The 27,757-nt window shown below is 39.6% G+C and overlaps 1 protein-coding gene and 1 pseudogene across 1 annotated transcript; both read left to right on the forward strand.

The window, feature by feature from the left end:
- The first annotated feature begins 614 nt into the window (after positions 1 to 614).
- On the forward strand, positions 615 to 2,012 carry LOC149818768 (UDP-glycosyltransferase 708G1-like). Its single transcript, XM_089986291.1, has one exon. It carries the CDS (start codon positions 615 to 617, stop codon positions 2,010 to 2,012), a length of 1,398 nt encoding a protein of 465 aa, XP_089842417.1.
- A 10,278-nt stretch (positions 2,013 to 12,290) lies between these two features.
- Positions 12,291 to 13,688, forward strand: LOC149818769 (UDP-glycosyltransferase 708G1 pseudogene; annotated as a pseudogene).
- Positions 13,689 to 27,757: the final 14,069 nt, after the last annotated feature.

The raw sequence follows: 27,757 nt of genomic DNA on the forward strand, positions 1-27,757 counted from the left end.
GTCTCACCAAAAGTACATGGATTAGATAAATAATTATGAAACACATCAGTGCAAATAAATGAAAAGAACAATAAAGTTTTCTTTTTAGAGACATTAACTTTAGAAATGCAATTAAATTGTGTCCATCGAATCACTGTTCATCTCATTTTTGACCTTCTTAAGATTAGATCTCAGAACGGAATTATGAGGGACTTTTGGTTGGCACCTGTGGTGAAACGTGTAAGTTGCGTGGCCAAGAAAAACCGTCGGTCTGAATGAAAGAAATTGGATAAAAGAGTTGCAGGTATGACTATCCTTAAATGCAATCACATGTTTTTCAAGTAGGTTTGGAACCCACAATGACATCTGTGTGGACAGACTTTATCAAAATGACGTCTCCTTTGAGTTTCAAGTAGGTTTGGAACCCACAATGACAGCCTATATTTTTCTTGATATTTACCATTGGATAAATTACTTGCACAGATAACCTTCCTCTTTTCAGTGACTCACCATCACTTTATATTGCTCCTCTGATTAGTGCTTTGCACCCTTGGTTCCCCATTCACCATCATTCTTCTCATTTCACACTTTGTATTCTATCACCATTCCTCAAAAAAACACCATTGGCAGTAGTGATGGACAGTGGGAAACCGTCCATTGTTCTGCTGCCTAGTGCAGGCATGGGCCACCTCTCTCCCTTCATCAGCCTTGCAGCTGCGCTTTCCCAACATGGCCTCAGCATCATCTTCATCACCACCAACTCAACCATCTCCAATGTTGAGTCACAGTACATCTCTGCACTCCTCTCTTCCTACCCTTCCATAAGATCTCTGCAATATCATCCCCTTTCCTTGCACTCTGACCCATCTCTCCACAAGACCACCGATCCATTCCACCTTCAGTATGAGTCCATCCGCCTCTCCTCACACACACTTCACCCTCTCCTTAGGGACATTGCAGCTAACACCCCAATTTCAGCACTCATCTCAGACATAGTCCTTGCATCTTGCACATGTGACATTGCTTCTGAGCTCAAGATTCCCAACTACATCCTTTTCACATCCTCTGCCACCATGCTTGCTTTCACTGTCTACTTGTCGAACGCTGCCGCTCCCTTCGAATCCGATGACGGGGACGAGTTTCGGATTCCGGGGATCGGAACGTTCCCGCCTTACTGCTTCCCGCCGGCACTGAAGATCCCCAGCCATGTCTTCACCGTTCAAGTCCTCAAGAACTGCCAAGCTCTCATAAAAGCAGATGGGGTGATTGCCAACACGTTTTACAAGCTAGAAGGATCAAATATAGAAGCACTGAACCATGGCAAAGTGATAGCAGGGATGCCAAGAGTGTTCCCTATAGGCCCATTTGTCGGTCACTTCCCAATAACAATAGATGGTAATGGCCAGGACCAGGTGTCTAACTGGTTGGATGAGCAGGAGGAACATTCTGTGTTGTATGTCAGCTTTGGGAGTCGCCATGCCTTGAGTCCTCAACAGATCATGGAGTTGGCTTTTGGTCTTGAGAAGTCTGGCTGCAAGTTCTTGTGGGTGATAAAGACTAAGATTGTAGACAAGGAGGAGGGCCAAGTTGGGGTGCAGAATGTATTGCCTGATGGGTTCATTGAGAGAGTGAGGGGGAGAGGCTTAATTTTAAACAATTGGGTTGATCAAGGGGGAGTTTTGGGCCATTTTGCAGTTGGTGGATTCCTTAGTCACTGTGGATGGAACTCTGTGACAGAGGCAATGTGGCATGGGGTGCCCATATTTGCTTGGCCACAGTTTGGGGACCAGATGTTAAATGCTATGGTTGTGGAGGGCGGTGAGAGAGGTGTTTGGGAAAGGAATTGGAGAGGGGATGGAGGGCTGGTTAAGGGGGAGGAAATTGGTAGGCTTCTCAATGCGTGGATGGGGGACAAGCATGTGAGAGAAGGGGCTGAGCGTGTGAGAGAAGAGGCCACGAAGTCAGTTGGTCCAGGTGGGGATTCTCACAGGACACTCTTGGAACTCATGGAGAGGTGGAAAATTGTTGCATGACTAACATGCTAATGTGGGGTGTGGCCTTTTTCTGTCCACACCTTTTGTATCTCTCATGTCTTTGTTAAATAATTATCCATGGTGTGGCTTTCAATTTTCTTTTTAATCGAATTAGTTTGCATTTGAAGTCTATACAAACTCACTGACTTTCTTGCTCATGTTTATCATTATGTATTGTTTTTTTATGACGAAAAGAAAGTGTAATAAAAAAATACAAAAAGATCAGCTAACAGTATAGGCAGGTTTAATTTAGTTTTATTTTAACATGCTCCAAAAACCAAACATATACAAGATTTTTCCTTGAAAGTCAAGTCATAGGCAATAAGGGATTCAAATTTAAGAACCAGCATGATCCAATAAAATTGAATCCAAATTTCAGTTTTTAAAAGAGTATTGTTTATAAATGTAAATTTTCAAGTTCTAAACTTTTCCATCAAATGAACGAGCCTTTTTCCCAGGCTTTTAAAAAAAGACTGGGTTTCTATTTTTTTTTTGTTTTCAAAATTTTATTGAAAAAGAACTGTTTTATACAGAGTTTTGCAATGGGACTGACAGCATCCATCAAGACTATGCCAGGTCTGGCCTGAATATGAAAGTGAACCCATTCTTGGGTCATATTCAATAATGTGAGTTGGTTCTACCTTTTAGGTTGGATCCAGTCCGAAACTGTGACCACTTTCACACTATCAATGAGTGACGACAAGACAATTACTCTCCAAACCAAACCTGTATGAATGTAAAAGAATCATGAAGCAGCCAAGATCTAACCATCCACATAAACATCGTCACGCACAGGGCACATTATTGAACGCATCCACCTCCGTAATACTGATCGCGTTCAATGACCGACACTCATAAATATTGAAGACTTTGATTGATTTGGCAGTGTGGGACACGAAGAAAAAATAAGCTAAAATGACCCTACAGACCTATAAAAATGGTGTGTTCTTGCAAATCACCCACAAATATGCCAAAATCCTTCACACGTACAAAATCATTGATTTTCAACATTTTCAGACCATTTTACCTTTTGCAGCATATTTGTGCGGACTCCTGATGTTCCAACAAATATGATGCAAATCTTTAAATATAATTAAAATTATTGAATATATTCACAATATTTTTGTATGGACCTCTTGATATTCACATAAACATATTGCAAACCCCAAAATATGGTTAAAATCACCGAAGAGATTCACAATATATTTGTGTGGACCTCCTCACATTTGTACAAATATATTACAAATATTTGAATATAGTTATTATTAAGGAGATTCATAACACATATGCGCAAACCTTCAACCATTTACGCAAATATGTTGTAAACCTCTGAATATGGTTAAAATCAAACTAAAGAGATTCACGTGATATTTATGTGGGTCTGCCGATGTTCGCATAAATATATTGTGAACCTCCGAATATGGTTAAAGTTATCAAGGAGATTAACAATATATTTGTTTGGACATCCTCACGTTCACACAAATATATTGTGAACCTCTAACTATGGTTAAAATCACAAAGGAGATTTGCAATATATTTGTGCAGATCTCCATATGTTCGCACACATATATTGCAAACCTCCAAAAATGATAAAAATCATTGAAGAGATTCACAATATATTTGTGTAAACCTCTTCAAATTCACACAAATATGTTGTAAACCTCTAAATATGGTTAAAATTAAACTAAGAAAATTCACATGATATTTACAAGAATCTACCGAAATTCACATAAATATCTTGCGAACTTATGAAAGATTAGAATCAATCAAAGGAGTTTTACATGAAATTTGTGTGGACTTGCCGCCATTTGCACAAATATCTTGCAAACTTTTGAAAGATTAAAATAAAACTAAGGATATTCACATGATATTTACATAGACCTTTCGACATTCACGCATAATACCTTGACATCTTATAACTGCATAATTTCATACTAATATAAATACTTATATTTTTTTGTGACTATACTATGAATCTTTTCGGTGATTTTAATCATATTCAAAGGTTTGCAACATACTTGTGTGAATGTGAAGAGGTCTGCACAAATATGTTGTCAATCTCTTCAATTATTTTGATCATATTAAGAGGTTCACAACATATTTGTACGAACGTGAGGAGCTTCACACAAATATATTGTGAATCTTCTCATTGATTTTAACTATATTTGAAGGTTCACAACATATTTGTATGAACACGAGGAGGTTCACACAAATATATTATAAATCTTCTTAGTTTAATTTTAACCATATTTAGATGTTCGCAACATATTTGTGCGAATATAAGGAAGTTCGCACAAATATGTTATGAATCACCTTAGTTTGATTTTAACCATATTTGGAGGTTCACAACATCTTTATGCAAACATGAGGAAGTTCACACAAATTTGTTGCAAATTTCTTTAGTGATTTTAATTATAGTTGGAAGTTTGAAACCTATTTATACGAACATGAGGAGGTTCGCACAAATGTCATGAATCTTTTAAGTGATTTTAACCATATCACAATATATTTGTATGAATGTGAGGATGTCTACACAAATATATTACAAATCTCTTTAGTGATTTTAATCATATTGGGAGGTTTACAACATATTTGTGCCAACGTAAAGAGGTGTGGGCATATATATTGTGAATTTTTTCTATAATTTTAACTATATTCGAAGGTTCACAACATATTTATATGAATGTCATGATGTTTGTGCAAATATGTTATAATGATAAAAATAGTCCTAAAAAGCTGACAATAAATGATTTTGGACATGCACAGAATTTTAGCATATTTGTGGGTTTTTGTGAGAACATACCATTTTTAGAGAATAGTATAATCATTTTTTGAAAAATAAGCTCGAGTTTAATTATACATAAGTTGTAGTATGCTTTTGGAAGGATTTGGGAGAGGGAATGAGGATTGAGAGATCAAGGGAAGGATGTTTCCAAGCTTGTAAAAAGCTTAGTGGAGACAAGTAGGCATCTCTCTCTCTCTAGAGAAAGGGAGATGAAATAGAGAGAGTACTCAGGGGCTAAGTAGTTGACAAAGTACTCTTCCCACACAAAACACAGAAAGTTATTGTGCAACACCATGAGCTTAAGCCCACGGTGAACTATACAATACAACAAAAAAGTGATCTTTCCTTACTTTTGTTGATTGAGAGTTGTTTTTCAGTGGCTAAGGGAAACCACCACCTTAATTTGGACATCTCGTTATGGGCAACAGGTACTATGTTGATCACAACTTTGTTTCAGTCCTCTGTATACAACTCTGCAAGTACTCCCTTCTTGCCCAAAGGGGATAGCTTCATGTTGGCTTCAGCCTTGCAATAATAGATGTATAACATGTGAAAGAATCGATTAATGCATGTAAAAGGGTGAACCAGGGTTTTGGACATGTATTACACAGAAAATCGCCACAAACAATTTGCTCTAAATTATAACCACTTGCCTTTCACGATTTCTATAAATCCAAAATTTGTAGAATTGATTGACTTCTGTGTTGGTAAATCCAACTCCAAGGGCCATATATTCACCTGAAAGGGTGTTTTTTGCAAAACCATCAATTGTCTCACCTCTTAAGATAAATACATAGCCAGAGGTGGATTTTGCTTAGTCTCTATCACCAGCAAAATTTGCATCAAAATAATCTACAAGTTTTAGCCTATTTGCCAAATAGCATAGCTTGAGTTCTTTAGTTCCTTTTAGATATTGAAATATTATTTTTATTGTTTTCCTTGAGAGAGCCCACGATTTCTTTGGTATCTACTTACTAAACTCACAACAAAACTTAAATCAAGTCTAACATGCTTCCAATTGCTTGAGCATAGGGAACATCTAACTTTTCTTTTTCATCTTTTAGCTAGTCATTTTTTATTAGTCTTAGGCCTTTAATCACATGAGTTATTTTTGTTTTGGTACTTTTAATTCTAAATCTCTTTAGAATGTGATCAAGATACTTCTATTAACTAAGCTATAACAATCTTGATTTTTTATCTTTTTTTATTTTAATTCTAAGGATATATGAGGCTTCACCCATATCATTCATCTCAATTTGAGATTTCAACCAAAACTTAGTTTTATTTATCATTTTTATATTATTTTCTGTAATTAATATGTCATCAACATAAAGAGATAAAATAATAAACTTTTTCATATTTCTTGGCATATACACAATGGTCCAAATTATTGGCCCCACAACCTAACTTGGTTATGAGCTTATGAAATATTAAATATAACTGCTTAGGTGACTACTTAAGGCCATATGAAGATTTATTCAACTTGTATATTTTATCTTCTTGACCTTCAATTTCAAAGTCTTTTGGTTGTTGTATAAATATAGTTTATTTTAATTCATAGTTCAAAAAAGTTTTTTTCACATCCATTTGATACAGGTCAAGAGCAAAATAAGTCACTAATGTCAAAATAATAAGAATAAAAATAAATTTTACTACAGAAAAATATATTTATTCGTAATCTATACCCTCATATTGAGAATAATCTTTCACAACAAATTTTTCCTTTAACTTATCGATAGTTCCATCAACCTTGAGTTTTTTTTTTTTTTTTGAGAACTCACTTATTGCCAATTGCTTTGTATCCCTCATACAATGTTGTTAGTTCCTAAACTCCATTCATTTTTATGGAATCAAACTCATCTTTCATTGTATCTATTCAATGTTAAGATTCATTTGAGACAACTGCATTATTAAAACTTAAATTATCAAGAGTTTCATCTAAATTCATGGAATAATAAGAAAATATAATAACCATCTAAATAAGAAGACAGAGCTCTTGACCTTTTCTGCCCGATCACAGGTTTTGAAGACTGCTTGTCATTCACAATTACATCACTATGCTCAAACTCTTGAATAGGTACCCCGAAATTATTTATGATATCAAGAGAGATTTCATAATCTTCAAAGATCAAAACCACCTTTTTTACTTTTCAATAATTCTACTACATTACTTTCTATAAATCCTTTCTCAGGATTATATAATCTATATCACTTTGATTCTTTTGGTCACCTCATAAAGATGCACTTCATGATTTTACTATCTAACTTGTCCCTCATTTGACTATGAATCAGCACATGCATAGGGGACCCAACTCTCATAGATGACTTAAATCTGGCGTCATGTCAGTACACAATTCATAAGGTGTAAGCTCTACAACTTTAGAATGAACCATATTCAAAATATACATGATAGTGCTTATTATTTTTCTTCAAAACTTCTTGGAAAGGCTTGGATGCACCAATATAGATCTTGTCATATCCATTAGGGTTCTATTCATTCTCTCTGTTACACCATACACCATTTTGTTGTAGTGTATAAGACATAGTTGTATGAAGTTATGTTATTATCACAAGAGTGAGACTCAAACTTATCAGCATTATATTCACCACCCCGATCAAATATAATAGCTTGGATTTTTCTTCACAGTAACATTTTAACTTTATGTTTATATGGCTTAAACATTTCTAGAGCTTTCGACTTTCTTAAAATTAGGTAGATATAACCATACCTTAAATTGTCATCTATAAATGCTATAAAATATGATTTTCTTTTATGTGTTTCTACTATCAAGAGCTCACATATATCAATATACACTATTGCTATCAATTTAGAGGCCTTTCTACCTTTAGAAAAAGGTTTTCTAGTCATTTTTTTAGATATGCATGGTTTATATTTTTTTAAGATTTACATTTTTAAGTAAAGGTAATAACCTCATGCTAATTATTCTTTTTCATTTTATTAACATTCACATGCCCTAACCTTAAATGTCATATATATGCATACACATTTGATGCAAAATCAATGTACTCAGAAACTATAATCGTTTTATTCATTAAAGAAGTTACATTTAGATGAAAAAGGTCATGGTTAGCATCATAGTGACCCCTGAGTTTCACTTTCTCAAGTTCAAAATGTGACCTTATCATCATAAAAACGAATTTTGAAGCCTTTTTTGACAAAACCTACTACAAATAAAATATTCTTTCTTGTGGAAGGTATATATAATACATTAGTCAATAGTAGACTGATCTCTTCAAATTGAAGCCTATGGGTTTCTATCCCGACCATATCATTGTAGGTGTTATTTTCTATATACACCATGTGGTCACCTGGCTTAAACTCCTTCAATTTCACAAGCTCTTCCATTGTCTTGACAATGTGTCATGTCTTCTATGAGTCTATTCACCATCTTGGGAGGTCGTCATCTGTGATTAGTGACTCAGATACTATGCAACTCACTTCACACTCTTATATTGTTTGTTTTGATGGATTTTCCTTCTTGGATATGTTCAGAGAGTCCTTATTGAAATCTCAGGTTTTACACAAGAAAAGTAAGAACCCTTTTATTATTGCTCATGGATTCTTGTTTTGCATATGACACCCCTTGAAATTCTTCTTGAATTTCTTAAAGATTGGGCCCTTGCCAATACTCAAGAAATATGCTTGTGTGTTCATAACTTCTCCCATCTTATCTTTGTTCATATACTCTTACTCAAGAGTCAGACACTATAAGAAAATTGGTTATTGCCGATGATATTTATCGTCGATAATATATGATTTATGGTACCCAATAACATAAACAACGATAAATATTATCACCTGTGTCGTCAGCTTTTTATGGCCATTTATATTACTAACTTTGATGATATTTATAAATCATCATGTACTTGAAAATAAATTTGACGATATGATATAGTCAGTATAAAACGGTTGACTCTAGAATGTTGTCGGTAATAGTAATTAAATGTGATATTTATCGTCGGATATACTAATTAAAACCAATGATAATTATTGTTGCCTATATATTAAAAGTCAACGATAATTATCGTTGTATATATATTGAAAAGTTATATATGTTCAAATAGCCAATGATAAATATTGTCGGTTATATTAAAAAAATCAACGATAAATATCGTAAGTATTAACTTTGATATAGTTGACGACAAATATCGTTGGCAAAAGTCTCTTTTTTAAAAAAATTATATTTTTACTGGCACGGTTCTTTCATGGAATCATGCGAATTTGCATAGAACTACCACATAATTTGATAGATATTCACTCAATTAGAAAGAAAATTGCATAGAATCGCGTGAATTTGCATAAAACTTTTACATAGTTTGACAAAAAAATGCTCAATTAGAAGGAAAATCACATGGAATCGTGCAAATTTGCAAAGAACCTCTGCATAGTTTGATAGAAATTTGCTTAATTAAAAAGAAAATTGCATGAAATTGTGCGAATTTGTATAGAACTTATGCATAGTTTGATGAAAATTCACACAATTAGAAGAAAACTCTCATAGAGTTGTGTAAATTTACATAGAATTTCCACATAGTTTGATGAAAAGTTGCTCAATTAGAAGAAAACGTGCATAAAATCATGTGAATTTTCATAGAAATTTTGCATAGTTATTTGAAAAGTCGTTCAATTCTTGGGAAATTTGCATGAAATTATACAAATTTCTGTGTTTTTACAGAAAATGCTATTTGATTATTATAGAACACTTCAATTATTACATAACACTTTAATTATTACAGAAAAATATAACGCTCCAAACTCTGCTATTACATAACACTTCAAACTTCAATCCAAATTTTAGATTTTTCTGTTATTATAGAAATTGTTCTTTAATTCAAATAATTAGGCATATACAATTGAAAATAGTCCATAACAATAATTTTAATAATGCACAATAAGAAGTTTCATTGATAATCAGTAAAATGTAATAATGTGCACTATATCCTCAAACACAAACATCTTATGTTTGATCAACAAACTATTTTATTTTTGCTCAACCTAAATAGTAGAAACAGAAAATAAACTTCAATTGTTATAAACTCCAAATCATCAATCAAACACTAAAATACATGATACACCTTTTTTCATTCACTTTCTTTTCATCGAAGAAAAAACAAGGACAAAGCAAACGCATCCAAATCCAGGTAGAGGATCTCTATGCACGTGCCCACACCTGCATAAAAAAAATTAAACATGAGGATCTAAATGCAATGCTTAAAGTTGTCTCTATTTTTTTTGGTATAATGATGTGCATTAAAATTCATGTTTCTTTGTTCAGTCTACATAGATTCAGAGTAGAGATAACCTTAAAAGATCCTATGAACATAGAACAATGGAAGAAAAAATATAGATAACACACATTCAGGTCTTCCAACAGTGATTTATAGTATTGTCGGGCCTTTCTACAGTGATTTATAGTGTTTTTGGGTCTCCAACGAGCCCCACAACGATTTATAGTGTTATCCGGCCTTCCAAGAAGGAGCATGCCAGAATCAAGATGTGGATGTCAAGTGAGAATGGTGTTGTGCAACTCAAATAACATAGAATAATAGGGGTCTGGTTTTTAGTTAAAATGGAGAATGAAATGACAATAGAAATCACTGAAAATTTACAGAAATAAACTAGACTCAATAACAAAGACACCACTTTTTACGGATTTAGAATATGACCTTCGGTTAGGGAGATATGGCCTTGACAAGTTGGTCCTAATTCGGGTAGCGATTTACAACGATTTGCTTACTGAATAACACTACAAATCGCTATAGTGATTTGCGGAAGACACTACAAATCGCTATAGTGAGATCCAATAACACTATAAATCGTTATTAGGCTCGTTGGAGACCCAAAAATACTACAAATCGTTGTAGTATAGCCCAACAATACTACAAATCGTTGTTGAAAGGCCGGATAACACTATAAATCATTGTGGGGCTCGTTGGAGACCCGAAAACACTATAAATCATTGTAAGAAGGCCTGACAATACTATAAATCGTTGTTGGAAGACCAGACAACACTATAAATCATTGTGGGGCTCGTTGGAGACCCGACAACACTATAAATTGTTGTAAGAAGACCTGATAATACTACAAATCGTTGTTGGAAGACCGGACAACACTATAAATTGTTGTGGGGCTCGTTGGAGACCCGACAACACTAAAAATCATTGTAGAAGAGTCATTGTAAAAATCGTGGGAAAGAAACAGAAAAAGAAAAATAGAAAAATCGTGGGAAGGAGTGTTACGAAAACCTCGAGCAAGAAACAATCGAAGGAAACATGAGCCCCACGATTAAACAAAACACTTTATTGCTCTTTTTCGATAGTTAAAAGAGGGAAAGAAAATAAAAAAAGTATACAAGGCCCCAAAAAAATTTCATCCGGGGGGCGCTGCCCCCCGCCAGGGGCGGCCCCCCTAGACCCCCGCCCGCTGTCCCGCGCAAGGGGGAGCCCCCGGACCTCCCTCTTGTAAGGGAAAAAACTCTAAATCAGGCTCTACAACAAATCAAGTTGAACGATGCTACCCACGCTGGGAGAAGCCCCCAAACCCCCCTCCTATAAGGGCAAAAACTCTGAATCAGGCTCCACAACGAATCAAGTTGAACGATGCTATCCACGCTGGGAGGAGCCCCCAAACCCTCCTCCTATAAGGGCAAAAACTCTGAATCAAGCTCCACAACTCATCAAGTTGAATGATGCTACCCACGCTGGGAGGAGCCCTCAGACCCCCCTTCTGTAAGGGTAAAAACTCTGAATCAGGCTCCACAATTGTTCAAGTTGAATGATGCTACCCACGCTAGGAGGAGCTCCCAGACCCTTCTCCTGTAAGGGTAAAAACTCTGAATCAGGATCCACAACTCATTTAGTTGAATGATGCTACCCACGCTGGGAGGAGCCCCCAAACCCTTCTCTTGTAAGGGTAAAAACTCTGAATCAGGCTCCACAACAGTCAATGTGAAGGTTAGTCGGTGCTTGATGGAGCAATGTAGGATCTTTTACTGGGTGTGCATAGAAGCAGAAAGAGAAGGGAGGAAGAGAGTGAGAGGGTTGATGTTCATGGCCTCTTCCAGGAGAGATTTCTTTCTCAGATAATCCTGCAGTGCAGAGACTGGGTCTTAAATAATCATCTTCGGGGTACTTAAGTCTTTACAATCACTCATTTTCTAGAATCGTTATTTTTTTTGGCACCAATGGAGGAGAGGGTACTTAAGTCTTTGCAATCGCATCAAACTCCAATGCTAATTAATGCTAACAAACATGGGGATACGAGACACACAGGCTTAAATACGTGGTGATTTTTGGGACCCCCAAGCATGAGATGCCCTATTTGGGGGGGGAACATATAACCTGCTTCGCTTTATATTGCTCCTCTGATTAGTGCTTTGCACCCTTGGCTCCCCATTCACCATCATTCTTTCTGCTCATTTCACACTGTATTCTATCACCATTCCTAAAAAAAAACACCATTGGCAGTAGTGATGGACAGTGGGAAACCGTCCATTGTTCTGCTGCCTAGTGCAGGCATGGGCCACCTCTCTCCCTTCATCAGCCTTGCAGTTGCGCTTTCCCAACATGGCCTCAGCATCATCTTCATCACCACCAACTCAACCATCTCCAATGTTGAGTCACAGTACATCTGTGCACTCCTCTCTTCCTACCCTTCCATAAGATCTTTGCAATATCATCCCCTTTCCTTGCACTATGACCCATCTCTCCACAAGACCACCGATCCATTCCACCTTCAGTATGAGTCCCTCCGCCTCTCCTCACACACACTTCACCCTCTTCTTAGGGACATTGCAGCCAACACCCCAATTTCAGCACTCATCTCAGACATAGTCCTTGCATCTTGCACATGTGACATTGCTTCTGAGCTCAAGATTCCCAACTACATCCTTTTCACATCCTCTGCCACCATGCTTGCTTTCACTGTCTACTTGTCGAACGCTGCCGCTCCCTTCGAATCCGATGACGGGGACGAGTTTCGGATTCCGGCGATCGGAACGTTCCCGTCTTACTGCTTCCCGCCGGCACTGAAGATCCCCAGCCATGTCTTCACCGTTCAAGTCCTCAAGAACTGCCAAGCTCTCATAAAAGCAGATGGGGTGATTGCCAACACGTTTTACAAGCTAGAAGGATCAAATATAGAAGCACTGAACCATGGCAAAGTGATAGCAGGGATGCCAAGAGTGTTCCCTATAGGACCATTTGTCGGTCACTTCCCAATAACAATAGATGGTAATGGCCAGGACCATGTGTCTAACTGGTTGGATGAGCAGGAGGAACATTCTGTGTTGTATGTCAGCTTTGGGAGTCGCCATGCCTTGAGTCCTCAACAGATCATGGAGTTGGCTTTTGGTCTTGAGAAGTCTGGCTGCAAGTTCTTGTGGGTGATAAAGACTAAGATTGTAGACAAGGAGGAGGGCCAAGTTGGGGTGCAGAATGTATTGCCTGATGGGTTCATTGAGAGAGTGAGGGAGAGAGGCTTAATTTTAAACCATTGGGTTGATCAGGGGGGAGTTTTAGGCCATTTTGCAGTTGGTGGATTCCTTAGTCACTGTGGATGGAACTCTGTGACAGAGGCAATGTGGCATGGGGTGCCCATATTTGCTTGGCCACAGTCTGGGGACCAGATGTTTAATGCTATGGTTGTGGAGGGCGGTGGGAGAGGTGTTTGGGAAAGGAATTGGAGAGGGGATGGAGGGCTGGTTAAGGGGGAGGAAATTGGTAGGCTTCTCAATGCGTGGATGGGGGACAAGCATGTGAGAGAAGGGGCTGAGCGTGTGAGAGAAGAGGCCACGAAGTCAGTTGGTCCAGGTGGGGATTCTCACAGGACACTCTTGGAACTCATGGAGAGGTGGAAAATTGTTGCATGACTAACATGCTAATGTGGGGTGTGGCCTTTTTCTGTCCACACCTTTTGTATCTCTCATGTCTTTGTTAAATAATGATCCATGGTGTGTCTTTCAATTTTCTTTTTAATCGAATTAGTTTGCATTTGAAGTCTATACAAACTCACTGACTTTCTTGCTCATGTTTATCATTATGTATTGTTTTTTTATGACGAAAAGAAAGTGTAATAAAAAAATACAAAAAGATCAGCTAACAGTATAGGCAGGTTTAATTTAGTTTTATTTTAACATGCTCCAAAAACCAAACATATACAAGATTTTTCCTTGAAAGTCAAGTCATAGGCAATAAGGGATTCAAATTTAAGAACCAGCATGATCCAATAAAATTGAATCCAAATTTCAGTTTTTAAAAGAGTATTGTTTATAAATGTAAATTTTCAAGTTCTAAACTTTTCCATCAAATGAACGAGCCTTTTTCCCAGGCTTTTAAAAAAAGACTGGGTTTCTATTTTTTTTTTGTTTTCAAAATTTTATTGAAAAAGAACTGTTTTATACAGAGTTTTGCAATGGGACTGACAGCATCCATCAAGACTATGCCAGGTCTGGCCTGAATATGAAAGTGAACCCATTCTTGGGTCATATTCAATAATGTGAGTTGGTTCTACCTTTTAGGTTGGATCCAGTCCGAAACTGTGACCACTTTCACACTATCAATGAGTGACGACAAGACAATTACTCTCCAAACCAAACCTGTATGAATGTAAAAGAATCATGAAGCAGCCAAGATCTAACCATCCACATAAACATCGTCACGCACAGGGCACATTATTGAACGCATCCACCTCCGTAATACTGATCGCGTTCAATGACCGACACTCATAAATATTGAAGACTTTGATTGATTTGGCAGTGTGGGACACGAAGAAAAAATAAGCTAAAATGACCCTACAGACCTATAAAAATGGTGTGTTCTTGCAAATCACCCACAAATATGCCAAAATCCTTCACACGTACAAAATCATTGATTTTCAACATTTTCAGACCATTTTACCTTTTGCAGCATATTTGTGCGGACTCCTGATGTTCCAACAAATATGATGCAAATCTTTAAATATAATTAAAATTATTGAATATATTCACAATATTTTTGTATGGACCTCTTGATATTCACATAAACATATTGCAAACCCCAAAATATGGTTAAAATCACCGAAGAGATTCACAATATATTTGTGTGGACCTCCTCACATTTGTACAAATATATTACAAATATTTGAATATAGTTATTATTAAGGAGATTCATAACACATATGTGCAAACCTTCAACCATTTACGCAAATATGTTGTAAACCTCTGAATATGGTTAAAATCAAACTAAAGAGATTCACGTGATATTTATGTGGGTCTGCCGATGTTCGCATAAATATATTGTGAACCTCCGAATATGGTTAAAGTTATCAAGGAGATTAACAATATATTTGTTTGGACATCCTCACGTTCACACAAATATATTGTGAACCTCTAACTATGGTTAAAATCACAAAGGAGATTTGCAATATATTTGTGCAGATCTCCATATGTTCGCACACATATATTGCAAACCTCCAAAAATGATAAAAATCATTGAAGAGATTCACAATATATTTGTGTAAACCTCTTCAAATTCACACAAATATGTTGTAAACCTCTAAATATGGTTAAAATTAAACTAAGAAAATTCACATGATATTTACAAGAATCTACCGAAATTCACATAAATATCTTGCGAACTTATGAAAGATTAGAATCAATCAAAGGAGTTTTACATGAAATTTGTGTGGACTTGCCGCCATTTGCACAAATATCTTGCAAACTTTTGAAAGATTAAAATAAAACTAAGGATATTCACATGATATTTACATAGACCTTTCGACATTCACGCATAATACCTTGACATCTTATAACTGCATAATTTCATACTAATATAAATACTTATATTTTTTTGTGACTATACTATGAATCTTTTCGGTGATTTTAATCATATTCAAAGGTTTGCAACATACTTGTGTGAATGTGAAGAGGTCTGCACAAATATGTTGTCAATCTCTTCAATTATTTTGATCATATTAAGAGGTTCACAACATATTTGTACGAACGTGAGGAGCTTCACACAAATATATTGTGAATCTTCTCATTGATTTTAACTATATTTGAAGGTTCACAACATATTTGTATGAACACGAGGAGGTTCACACAAATATATTATAAATCTTCTTAGTTTAATTTTAACCATATTTAGATGTTCGCAACATATTTGTGCGAATATAAGGAAGTTCGCACAAATATGTTATGAATCACCTTAGTTTGATTTTAACCATATTTGGAGGTTCACAACATCTTTATGCAAACATGAGGAAGTTCACACAAATTTGTTGCAAATTTCTTTAGTGATTTTAATTATAGTTGGAAGTTTGAAACCTATTTATACGAACATGAGGAGGTTCGCACAAATGTCATGAATCTTTTAAGTGATTTTAACCATATCACAATATATTTGTATGAATGTGAGGATGTCTACACAAATATATTACAAATCTCTTTAGTGATTTTAATCATATTGGGAGGTTTACAACATATTTGTGCCAACGTAAAGAGGTGTGGGCATATATATTGTGAATTTTTTCTATAATTTTAACTATATTCGAAGGTTCACAACATATTTATATGAATGTCATGATGTTTGTGCAAATATGTTATAATGATAAAAATAGTCCTAAAAAGCTGACAATAAATGATTTTGGACATGCACAGAATTTTAGCATATTTGTGGGTTTTTGTGAGAACATACCATTTTTAGAGAATAGTATAATCATTTTTTGAAAAATAAGCTCGAGTTTAATTATACATAAGTTGTAGTATGCTTTTGGAAGGATTTGGGAGAGGGAATGAGGATTGAGAGATCAAGGGAAGGATGTTTCCAAGCTTGTAAAAAGCTTAGTGGAGACAAGTAGGCATCTCTCTCTCTAGAGAAAGGGAGATGAAATAGAGAGAGTACTCAGGGGCTAAGTAGTTGACAAAGTACTCTTCCCACACAAAACACAGAAAGTTATTGTGCAACACCATGAGCTTAAGCCCACGGTGAACTATACAATACAACAAAAAACTGATCTTTCCTTACTTTTGCTGATTGAGAGTTGTTTTTCAGTGGCTAAGGGAAACCACCACCTTAATTTGGACATCTCGTTATGGGCAACAGGCACTATGTTGATCACAACTTTGTTTCAGTCCTCTGTATACAACTCTGCAAGTACTCCCTTCTTGCCCAAAGGGGATAGCTTCATGTTGGCTTCAGCCTTGCAATAATAGATGTATACCATGTGAAAGAATCGATTAATGCATGTAAAAGGGTGAACCAGGGTTTTGGACATGTATTACACAGAAAATCGCCACAAACAATTTGCTCTAAATTACAACCACTTGCCTTTCACGATTTCTATAAATCCAAAATTTGTAGAATTGATTGACTTCTGTGTTGGTAAATCCAACTCCAAGGGCCATATATTCACCTGAAAGGGTGTTTTTTGCATAACCATCAATTGTCTCACCTCTTAAGATAAATACATAGCCAGAGGTGGATTTTGCTTAGTCTCTATCACCAGCAAAATTTGCATCAAAATAATCTACAAGTTTTAGCCTATTTGCCTAATAGCATAGCTTGAGTTCTTTAGTTCCTTTTAGATATTGAAATATTATTTTTATTGTTTTCCTTGAGAGAGCCCACGATTTCTTTGGTATCTACTTACTAAACTCACAACAAAACTTAAATCAAGTCTAGTACATAATATAACATAACATGCTTCCAATTGCTTGAGCATAGGGAACATCTAACTTTTCTTTTTCATCTTTTAGATAGTCATTTTTTCTTAGTCTTAGGCCTTTAATCACATGAGTTATTTTTGTTTTGGTACTTTTAATTCTAAATCTCTTTAGAATGTGATCAAGATACTTCTATTAACTAAGCTATAACAATCTTGATATTTTATCTTTTTTTATTTTAATTCTAAGGATATATGAGGCTTCACCCATATCATTCATCTCAATTTGAGAATTCAACCAAAACTTAGTTTTATTTATCATTTTTATATTATTTTCTGTAATTAATATGTCATCAACATAAAGAGATAAAATAATAAACGTTTTCATATTTCTTGGCATATACACAATGGTCCAAATTATTGGCCCTACATCCTAACTTGGTTATGACCTTATGAAATATTAAATATAACTGCTTAGGTGACTACTTAAGGCCATATAAAGATTTATTCAACTTGTATATTTTATCTTCTTGACCTTCAATTTCAAAGTCTTTTGGTTGTTGTATAAATATAGTTTCTTTTAATTCATAGTTTAAGAAAGTTGTTTTCAAATCCATTTGATATAGGTCAAGATCAAAATAAGTCACTAATGTCAAAATAATAAGAATAAAAGTAAATTTTACTATAAAAAAATATATTTATTCGTAATCTATACCCTCATATTGAGAATAGTCTTTCACAACAAATCTTTCCTTTAACTTATTGATAGTTCCATCAACCTTGAGTTTTTTTTTTTTTTTGAGAACTCACTTATTGCCAATTGCCTTGTATCCCTTATACAATGTTGTTAGTTCCTAAACTCCATTCATTTTTATGGAATCAAACTCATCTTTCATTGTATCTATTCAATGTTAAGATTCATTTGAGACAACTGCATTATTAAAACTTAAATTATCAAGAGTTTCATCTAAGTTCATGGAATAATAAGAAAATATAATAACCATCTAAATAAGAAGACAACGCTCTTGACCTTTTCTGCCCGATCACAGGTGGTGAAGACTGCTTGTCATTCACAATTAGATCACTATGCTCAAACTCTTGAATAGGTACCCCGAAATTATTTATGATATCAAGAGAGACTTCATAATCTTCAAAGATCAAAACCACATTTTGTACTTTTCAATAGTTCTACTACATTGCTTTCTACAAATCCTTTCTCAGGATTATATAATCTATATCACTTTGATTCTTTTGGTCACCTCATAAAGATGCACTTGATGATTTTACTATCTAACTTGTCCCTTATTTGACTATGAATCAGCACATGCATAGGCGACCCTACTTTCATTGATGACTTAAATCTGGCTTCATGTCAGTACATAATTCATAAAGTGTAAGTTCTACAACTTTAGAATGAACCATATTCAAAATATACATGCTAGTGCTTATTATTTTTCTTCAAAACTTCTTGGGAAGGCTGGGATGCACCAATATAGATCTTGTCATATCCATTAGGGTTCTATTCATTCTCTTTGTTACACCATACACCATTTTGTTGTAGTGTATAAGACATAGTTGTATGAAGTTATGCTATTATCACAAGAGTGAGACTCAAACTTATCAGCATTATATTCACCACCCCTATCAAATATAATAGCTTGGATTTTTCTTCACAGTAACATTTTAACTTTATGTTTATATGGCTTAAACATTTCTAGAGCTTTCGACTTTCTTAAAATTAGGTAGATATAACCATACCTTAAATTGTCATCTATAAATGCTATAAAATATGATTTTCTTTTATGTGTTTCTACTATCAAGAGCTCTAATACCTAGGAAAAAAATTTAAGTTATCCGGACCCGGGTCGGATCGGGATCCGAGTCCCGTGAAGGGACGGCTAACGGTAGGCCGTAAGGGCCTACCGAGCGGCGCCCGTCTCCCTCACCCCTGCTTAAAAATGAAGCAGACGGGAGGGGGGGGGGGGAGCATCGAACGCTCTCCTCTCCTCGTCGCCTCTCCTCTTCCCCCACCACCTCTTTCAAGTCATCGCCGACCCAGCCACCTGCCGGCGCCGACGCTTGCCATCGTCGTCACCCGCCATCACCGGCACCCGCTACCTACCTCCGTCCGTCACCATCTGCCTCCGCCGGCGACCTCCAGGTGAGTCCCCCTCTCCCTCGTCTTCCTGTTTCCCCCATGAGAGGGGAAGTCTAACCCCTCCCCCTGCAGCCTCGTCAGGAGGAGGGGGGGGGGGTGGCTCCCGGCAGGGGGGTTTCGCCCCCCCTGCCTTTCGATTTTCCGGCAGGGGGCAAGCCCCCTGCCTTTTGGTGGCTTCCGGTAGGGGAGTTTCACTACCCTGCCTTGTACTTTCTGGCAGGGGGCGAGCCCCCTGCCTTATGTTGTTTGGCAGGGGGTTTCGCCCCCCTGCCTTATGCTTTCCGGCAAGGGGCGAGCCCCTGCCTTATGTTGTTTGGCAGGGGGTTTCACCCCCCTGCCTTATGCTTTCCGGCAGGGGGCGAGCCCCCTGCCTTATGTTGTTTGGCAGGGAATTTCGCTCCCCTGCCTTATGCTTTCCGGCAGGGGGGCGAGCCTCCCCTGCCTTGTACTTCCCGTCAGGTAGGGGCGAGTCCCCTGCCTTGTGCTGTTTGGCAGGGGGGTTTCGCCCCCTGCCTTGTATTTTCCGGCAGGGGGGGGGGGGGGGCGAGCCCCTGCCTTGCATTGTCTGGCAAGGGAGCAAGGCCCCTGCCTTGCTGCCTCTGTCCTTTCTAATGCAGGGAGCTGAGCTCTCTGCCTCCCCTAGCTTTGGGGTCCGGTACCGCTGCGGGTCTTACCGGACACATTCCTCGTAGTATTATGGCATATTCATCCTTTTGGCCTTGCAGGTTGCACCACGGAGCCTTCTCGTGTTTCGCGGCCCGAGACAGTGATCACTTACGCTCGCAAGCAGATAAACCCCCGCACCCCTTCTAGGTAGGGGTTTGCATAAAAAGGAACAGGAACAATGAACTGCTAAAAATAAAGGACTTAACCAATAAATTAAAACATCTACATATAATATATATGTACGCTCTTTCCTGCACTTTATTTTTCCTGCACTTTACTTGTCCTGCACTTTACTTTTCCTGCACTCACTTTTTCGTTGTCGTCGCGCTATATGTGCCAAGGCTTTCCTTTTTATGTACTTTTCCTTATTGCCTTTTACTTCCAGGACGCGGTTTCGCGATCCTGGTCCCGTTTCCTTTTTGTACTTTACTTTTTCGCTGTCGTCGCGCTATATGTGCCAAGGCTCTTCTTTTTGCACTTTCCTTTCTTGTTTTTGCTTTCAGGACGCGGTTTCGCGATCCTGGTCCCTGTTGATTTCATTCGTCGTTGCTTCCGCTATTTCATACATATATATGTCGCTCTTCCTTTTTTTATTGTCATAGACTCAACCCTGCCGTGGATTTGTAGGGTTCGACAGCAGAGCTTAGCCTTGCGTAAGAGTTACAAAATGAGATACTGATTTATAATACACCAAAAAAGGTCTCAGGCGCCTTCACAGGCAAGATGCTCATTTGGGTCTAATGGACCAGGGCATGAAGAATGAGGCAGCGGTTTAGAAACCCCCGTTGCGCTCAATTCGACTCAGTTTCGCCAAGAGAGAGTACGAAGGGTACCAACTCCGATGGACAGGCCATTAATGGCTATTTACGGGAAAAGGACTCGGCTTCCCCGGTCATCAGAGGTTAGGGGAAAGAGGCTGCACTAGATAGCCTAACACTTCTGCAGAAGTTGGATGCATCCCTACTGGGCCTTTAGGGGCTTGCTCTCTCGACCACCGGTCGCCTCCTTAGGATAGGATTCAGTCAGTCAACCGAGGTAATTTAAGATACATGGCATAATAAACCCTCAGATTGGTCTCGACTGTTTCGGCTCGTGTGCCATGTACGTACCCACATGGCCGGTTAACAAGTGATAATCAAATTAAGCATGCTCACCCTTCAGTTGTTGTTTTTGTACACTTGCGGTATTACGTGCTAGCATATTGGTGAGTTTTCCTGTACATTATATTATTGCTATCGTGGTATGTCTAACTGCTTTACCTGTTAGTTGTTCTTGTTCTTTTTACACTCCTACTAGTTTTTCGCGAGACTGACCCATTTTATGGGCAAGTGATGTGTAGCGGCGACAGGCAGTCAACGGTGCATGCGACGTGGCTCGAGACTATACTTTTCCTTCCAGACTTCTGGCTATCGTCACAGGGTTTTTGAATTTTGGGTTTTTGTTTTAAACTGGGGGGCTGGGCCCCCTGTTGATTTTTCTTGTATAATGACTTCTTATTAAGAATGTAGTACTCTTTTTAGCCGTCTGCTATTTATCGCCATGGTCATGTTTGAAGTGCCGAGCTAACGTGCCTGGGATTTGCAAAAAACTTGATTTTTAAACTAGAAAGATATTTTTTTTGAAGACTTTTCAGAACAACGGAGTTTGCGCTTTCAGGGAACTCCTTCATAAAAACTTTACTTGTCAAGTTAAGAAATTTTGGGGCGTTACAGATTGGTATCAGAGCCAGAGGTTGTGAAGAGTAAAGTCTCGACTACCGAGCATCCTGTTGCACTGTGAGTACCTGTCCCCTTTTCCTTATTGTTATAATTTTGGCCTAATTGGGGTAAAATTTTGTGCCAGCGGTAAGATGGACGCATCTGGTAACCCCACTATTAGTCCTGGCGTGTCCTCGCGTACAACACATACTCGCTTTTCTTCGGAGGGTGGCCCTTCTTCGAGTCTAGGTCACCCCGAGGGTTCTGTGACCGAGTTTGGGTCCTGTCGCTCTCCGTTGCCCGTTTTCACGGATGAGTGGTGCACCCCGCTACCTTTGGCCTTCCAAGTTTCATTAGCGACAGCTTGGGCCGACGTTTTTTCACGGGTAGGCGGGAGGGTGCCTTTCTTCGTCCAGGTTCATCAGCGGGTTGTTGTGGTGGATTCTGGGGAGCCTAACCCTTAGGAGGCGGAGTATAGCTGCGATCGTTGCGGCATGCTTGGGCACTTCGCAGATCAGTGCTTTTGTCAGATAGAGCCTTTGGTCACACAGGGTTCAGTCGATCCCGTTCCTCCAGCTCCTGCCGCTGTGGCCTTCTCCACCCCCGCTTATAGGGGGCGTCTCCTCCTCCACCGCCTCGGGTCGAGCCAGCAACGATAGGCAAGACCCCAGCTCCGTCAGAGCTTCATACGCCAGCCTCTGTAATACCGATTGTTGTGCCTGAGTCTCCGACTATTTATGTTTCAGACTCGGATGTGTCGTATTCTCCAGAGTACACGCCTGCTACTCCTCTTTACAGGGAATATCCTTCAAAGGACGATAATGATCTTCCATTTACCCCCAAGCGCAGGTTTAGACGCACAGGGAATAAGAGGGAATATCTTCGTCATTTCTCCGGTCTCGCCTGAAGGGAGTCTTGGATGTTGAGGATTGGTCTGAATCTATATGCTTCTTGTACCAGACTATTTTCATTTTGATGTTTTTGTATCGGCATTGCTGAATATTCTGGATACGTTGTACAAAAAGGAATGATGAAATATAAGATGTTACTTGTTGTTTTAGTCGTAAGCTTAACTTAGTTCGTTGTATTATTTTCAAGGATGAGGAGAAGTTCGAACGAAGATTCCGCCGACGAATGGTCTGAGCAAAGGGGATTCGTGATGGATACCCTCAGCACTTTGGCCGAGGCGATCAAAAATCAGGTTGCCACACAAGGAGAGCGTGTTCCTACAGCTTCGGTGGTTACTTTCGAGAAATTTTTAAAGCTAAACCCTCCAGCTTTCTTCGGCAAGGTGGATCCCGATGCCGCGAAGCAGTGGATCAAAGAAATCGAAAGGGTGTTTTTGGTCCTCTCAATTTCTGATGAAAAGAAGACTTTATTTGGGTCCTTCCGATTAAAGGACAATGCTAGAGTTTGGTGGGACGCAACTCGGAAAAGGCATTTCCCAGATGCAGAGGTCATCCCATGGGACGCCTTTAGGTGTGTGTTTTACGAAAATTACTTTCCTCCTCATGCGAGGGAAAAGAAAAAGGTGGAATTCTTAGAGCTGTGTCAGGGCAGCTTATCGTTGGGCGATTACATCACCACGTTTCAGCAACTGGAACAGTACTGCCCTACCCTTTTTTATAGTGAACGCGAGCGAGCAGGCAAATTTGTTCGTGGCCTAAAGGAAGGACTCAGATACAGGGTCCTTTCAAGCATGCCCGTGACCTTCTCAACAACTGTTGAAGCAGCGACCCTCTTGAATGAGGATTGGGAGCGTTCTAGAGCGGCACAAGTTAAAAAGCCACCTGCCTCTGGAGGGGACCAGAAGAAAGCACAGTCTCATGATCAGGTGCGGCGACCATCCTTTTCCGTTAAACCTGAAGGAGGGAAGCAGCAAGGACCACCTGCAAAGAGGCAACGCCAGCAGAACCGCCCACCACCTCGACGACCAGTAGGGAATGGATGCACTAGGTGCAAGGGGTCTCACGTCGGACAACCATGCCCCTTGGATACGGGGGGTTGTTTGTATTGCGGTAAGATGGGGCACTACGCTCGAGATTGTCGCAAAAAGGCGGCCGATGAATCTAGGCAGTCGGGTGGAGTACCTCAGCCTCCTCATCAGCAGCAGACACCGCCGACATACCAGCAGCAACCGCAGAGCAGCGGAGTAAAGAAAGTTCCAGGGCGAGTCTACGCCACTACCGTCGAGCAGTTGACCAAGGGGGAGCTCGTACAAGGTACTCTCTTAGTTGTCGGTCATGCTGCTTTCGTTCTGTTTGATTGTGGTGCTACACACACCTTTATTTCGGCAAAATTTGTGGCCCAGTTGCAATCGCCCGTTCTGCGCTTGCATACAACTTTAGAAGTATATAATCCGTTGGAGGGGAACGCTAGTTGTGCGACGTTTATCCCTAATCTTGATGTGGTGATATCAGATCATCTTTTGCCTGTGTGCGCCATCTTGCTGAATATGTCAGAATTTGACCTCGTCTTGGGCATGGATTGGTTGTCTCAGCATCATGCCAAGATCGTTTGTCGCCAGGGCAAGATCACCTTCTCCCCTCCGGATTCTCCGAAGGTAGAATTTTGAATTCCTCGACCCATGCGAGCAAGCCGGATGATTTCAGCCCTAAAGGCTCATAGCTTCATTCGCAAGGGTTGTCCAGCTTTCCTCATCAGCGGCGTTGAGTCAGATCCTACGCCTACAATTATTGATAACCTAGACATGGTTAGAGAGTTTCCAGATATCTTTTCCCAGAGGTTTTTTGGCCTTCCTCCGCCTCGAGAGGTTGAGTTCAACATTGAATTGTTGCCTGGAACTGCCGCAATATCTAAGGCCCCATATCGGATGGCACCCGCCGAGCTTGAAGAACTAAAAAGGCAGTTACAGGAACTTTTAGACTAGGGATTCATTCGTCCCAGCATATCATCCTGGGGAGCTCCTGTACTCTTCGTAAAGAAGAAGGATGGAACCTTGAGGTTGTGCATAGATTATAGAATGCTTAACCAGGTGACGATTAAAAATAAGTACCCTTTGCCGCGTATTGAAGACCTTTTTGATCAGTTGCAGAAGGCCAAAATATTCTCCAAGATCGATTTGAGATTTGGGTACCATCAACTTAGGATCAAGGACAACGATATATCCAAAATAGCTTTTCGCACCCGGTATGGGCATTATGAGTTTACAGTTATGCCCTTCGGTCTTACGAATGCTCCTGCTGCATTTATGGACCTTATGAATCGAGTGTTCAGACCATTCTTGGATATTTTCGTGATAGTGTTCATTGATGATATTCTCGTATACTCAGAAAGTCGGGAGCAGCATCGTGGGCACTTGCGCATCGTTTTAGAGACCTTAAGGAAGGAGCGGCTCTTCGCGAAGTTCTCCAAGTGCGAGTTTTGGCAAGAGGAAGTAATGTTCTTGGGCCACCTCATTTCTAGCAAGGGTGTTTCTGTAGACCCTTCAAAGGTTGAAGCTGTGCTAGACTGGCCACAGCCGCGGAATGTCCGTGACATTCGAGGTTTTCTTGGGTTAGCAGGATATTATAGGCGTTTTATCCAGGATTTCTCAAAAAATCGCATTATCTATGACTCGATTGCTGAAAAAGGAAGCAAGGTTCGTATGAGATGATCGTTGTGAGGCCAGTTTTTGGCTATTAAAGGAGCGTCTTACGACTGCTCCTATCTTGGCTTTGCCGACTGGTAAGGGCGGCTTCGTAATTTATACCGACGCTTGCAGATCGGGCCTTGGGGCGTCCTTATGCAGAATGGGAGAGTAATCGCGTATGCATCTCGTCAGCTTAAGCTTCACGAGAAGAACTACCCGATGCATGATCTCGAGTTAGCTGTCGTCGTTTTTGCTCTAAAGATTTGGCGTCATTATCTATATGGAGAACAATTCGAAGCATTTACCGACCACAAGAGCCTTAAGTACCTCTTCTCCCAAAAGGAATTGAATATGCGACAATGTCGCTTGAATTTTTGAAAGACTATGATTTTTCCCTTTCTTACCACCCAGGCAAGGCAAACGTGGTTGCTGACGCCCTCAGTCGCAAGTCATCAGGGGTTCTCGCCAGTATGTTATCAACAGGTTGGAAGTTGCTCGAAGACCTTGCATCCTGGAACCCGTTTTCTGTAGCACCCGGTTCGGTGAGGTTGTCAAATTTGCTAATTCGACCTAACCTGTTTCCCAGGATCGTTGCCAGCCAAAAGGGTGACTCTCGCTTTGAAGAGTTGAGATCGCAAGCTTTGTGTGATGGTTCTTCTTTCCGCATGGGGAAAGGAGACAATGTTTGGCTTGGACAGTGCCTTTGGGTCCCAAATGACCCCACCCTCAGGAGTGAAATTTTAATTGAAGCCCACAAGTCGAAATATATTGTCCATCCGGGGAGCACAAAGATGCTGAAGGCCCTGCAGAGGAATTTTTGGTGGAATGGCATGAAGAAGGATGTGGCCGAGTTCGTCTCGAGATGCCTCATCTGTCAGCAAGTAAAGATCGAGCATCAACGGCCAGGAGGAGCGTTGCAACCCTTAGATATCCCAGAATGGAAGTGGGAGGGGATCGCCATGGACTTTGTAGTTGGCCTTCCTAGGACTCGACGCAAGCACGATGCGATTTGGGTGATCGTCGATAGACTCACCAAATCAGCGCATTTCCTACCTATCCGCCTTGGCCAGTCCCTTGACAGCCTGGTCGATCTTTATATCCGCGAAATTGTAAGGCTCCACGGTGTTCCGGTTTCTATTATTTCTGACCGTGATCCAAGATTCACGTCAAGATTCTGGGGGCAGCTCCAGCAGGCTCTAGGCACCAAGCTGAGTTTTAGCTCGGCTTTCCACCCTCAGACTGATGGTCAGTCTGAGCGAACTATACAGACCCTGGAAGATATGTTGCGGGCCTGCATGTTGGAGTGGAAAGGTGAATGAGATTCCCATCTCAGTTTAGCGGAGTTCGCGTATAATAATAGTTTCCACGCTAGTATCGACATGGCTCCCTATGAGGCATTATACGGAAGACCGTGCCGATCGCTGGTATATTGGGATGAAGTGGGAGAAAGACGACAGGAGGATCCTCTTGTGCTTCAGCATTATTCGGAACAGGTACGAATGATTCGAGATTGTCTCCGTTCAGCTCAGAGCCGACAGAAAAGTTACGCCGACCGTCGTCGCCGAGAGCTCGTTTTTCTTGTAGGAGACATGGTGTTCGTCAAGGTTTCTCCAACCAAGGGGGTTTTTCGTTTTGGAAAGAAAGGGAAGCTAAGTCCCCGGTTCGTTGGCCCTTTTGAGATTTTGGATCGCATCGGCGAAGCGGCTTATCGTGTAGCATTGTCTCCCCAATATGCACAAATTCATAACGTCTTCCATGTGTCTATGTTAAGAAAGTACGTTCACGATCCTTCCCATATCATCAAGTTTGACGACATTCAGATTGATGAGGATATGAATTTCGAGGAAAGACCGATAGAAATCATCGACCGTCGTGACCGGGTGTTGAGATCGAGGACAATACCTTTTGTAAAGATCCGATGGCAACATCATGGAATTGACGAATGTACTTGGGAACCCGAAGCGGATATCAGGGAAAAATATCCAGAATTGTACACTGACGTATGATATTAATAAAAATTTCGCGGACGAAATTTGTTTAAGGGGGTTAGGATGTAATACCTAGGAAAAAAAAATTAAAGTTATCCGAACCCGGGTCGGATCCGGATCCGAGTCCCGTGAAGGTACGGCTAACGGTAGGCCGTAAGGGCCTACCGAGCGGCGCCCGTCTCCCTCACCCCTGCTTAT

The sequence above is a fragment of the Nuphar pumila genome, chromosome 13 (assembly GCF_984573655.1).
Source record: "Nuphar pumila chromosome 13, dmNupPumi1.hap1.1, whole genome shotgun sequence".
Lineage (NCBI taxonomy): Eukaryota > Viridiplantae > Streptophyta > Magnoliopsida > Nymphaeales > Nymphaeaceae > Nuphar > Nuphar pumila.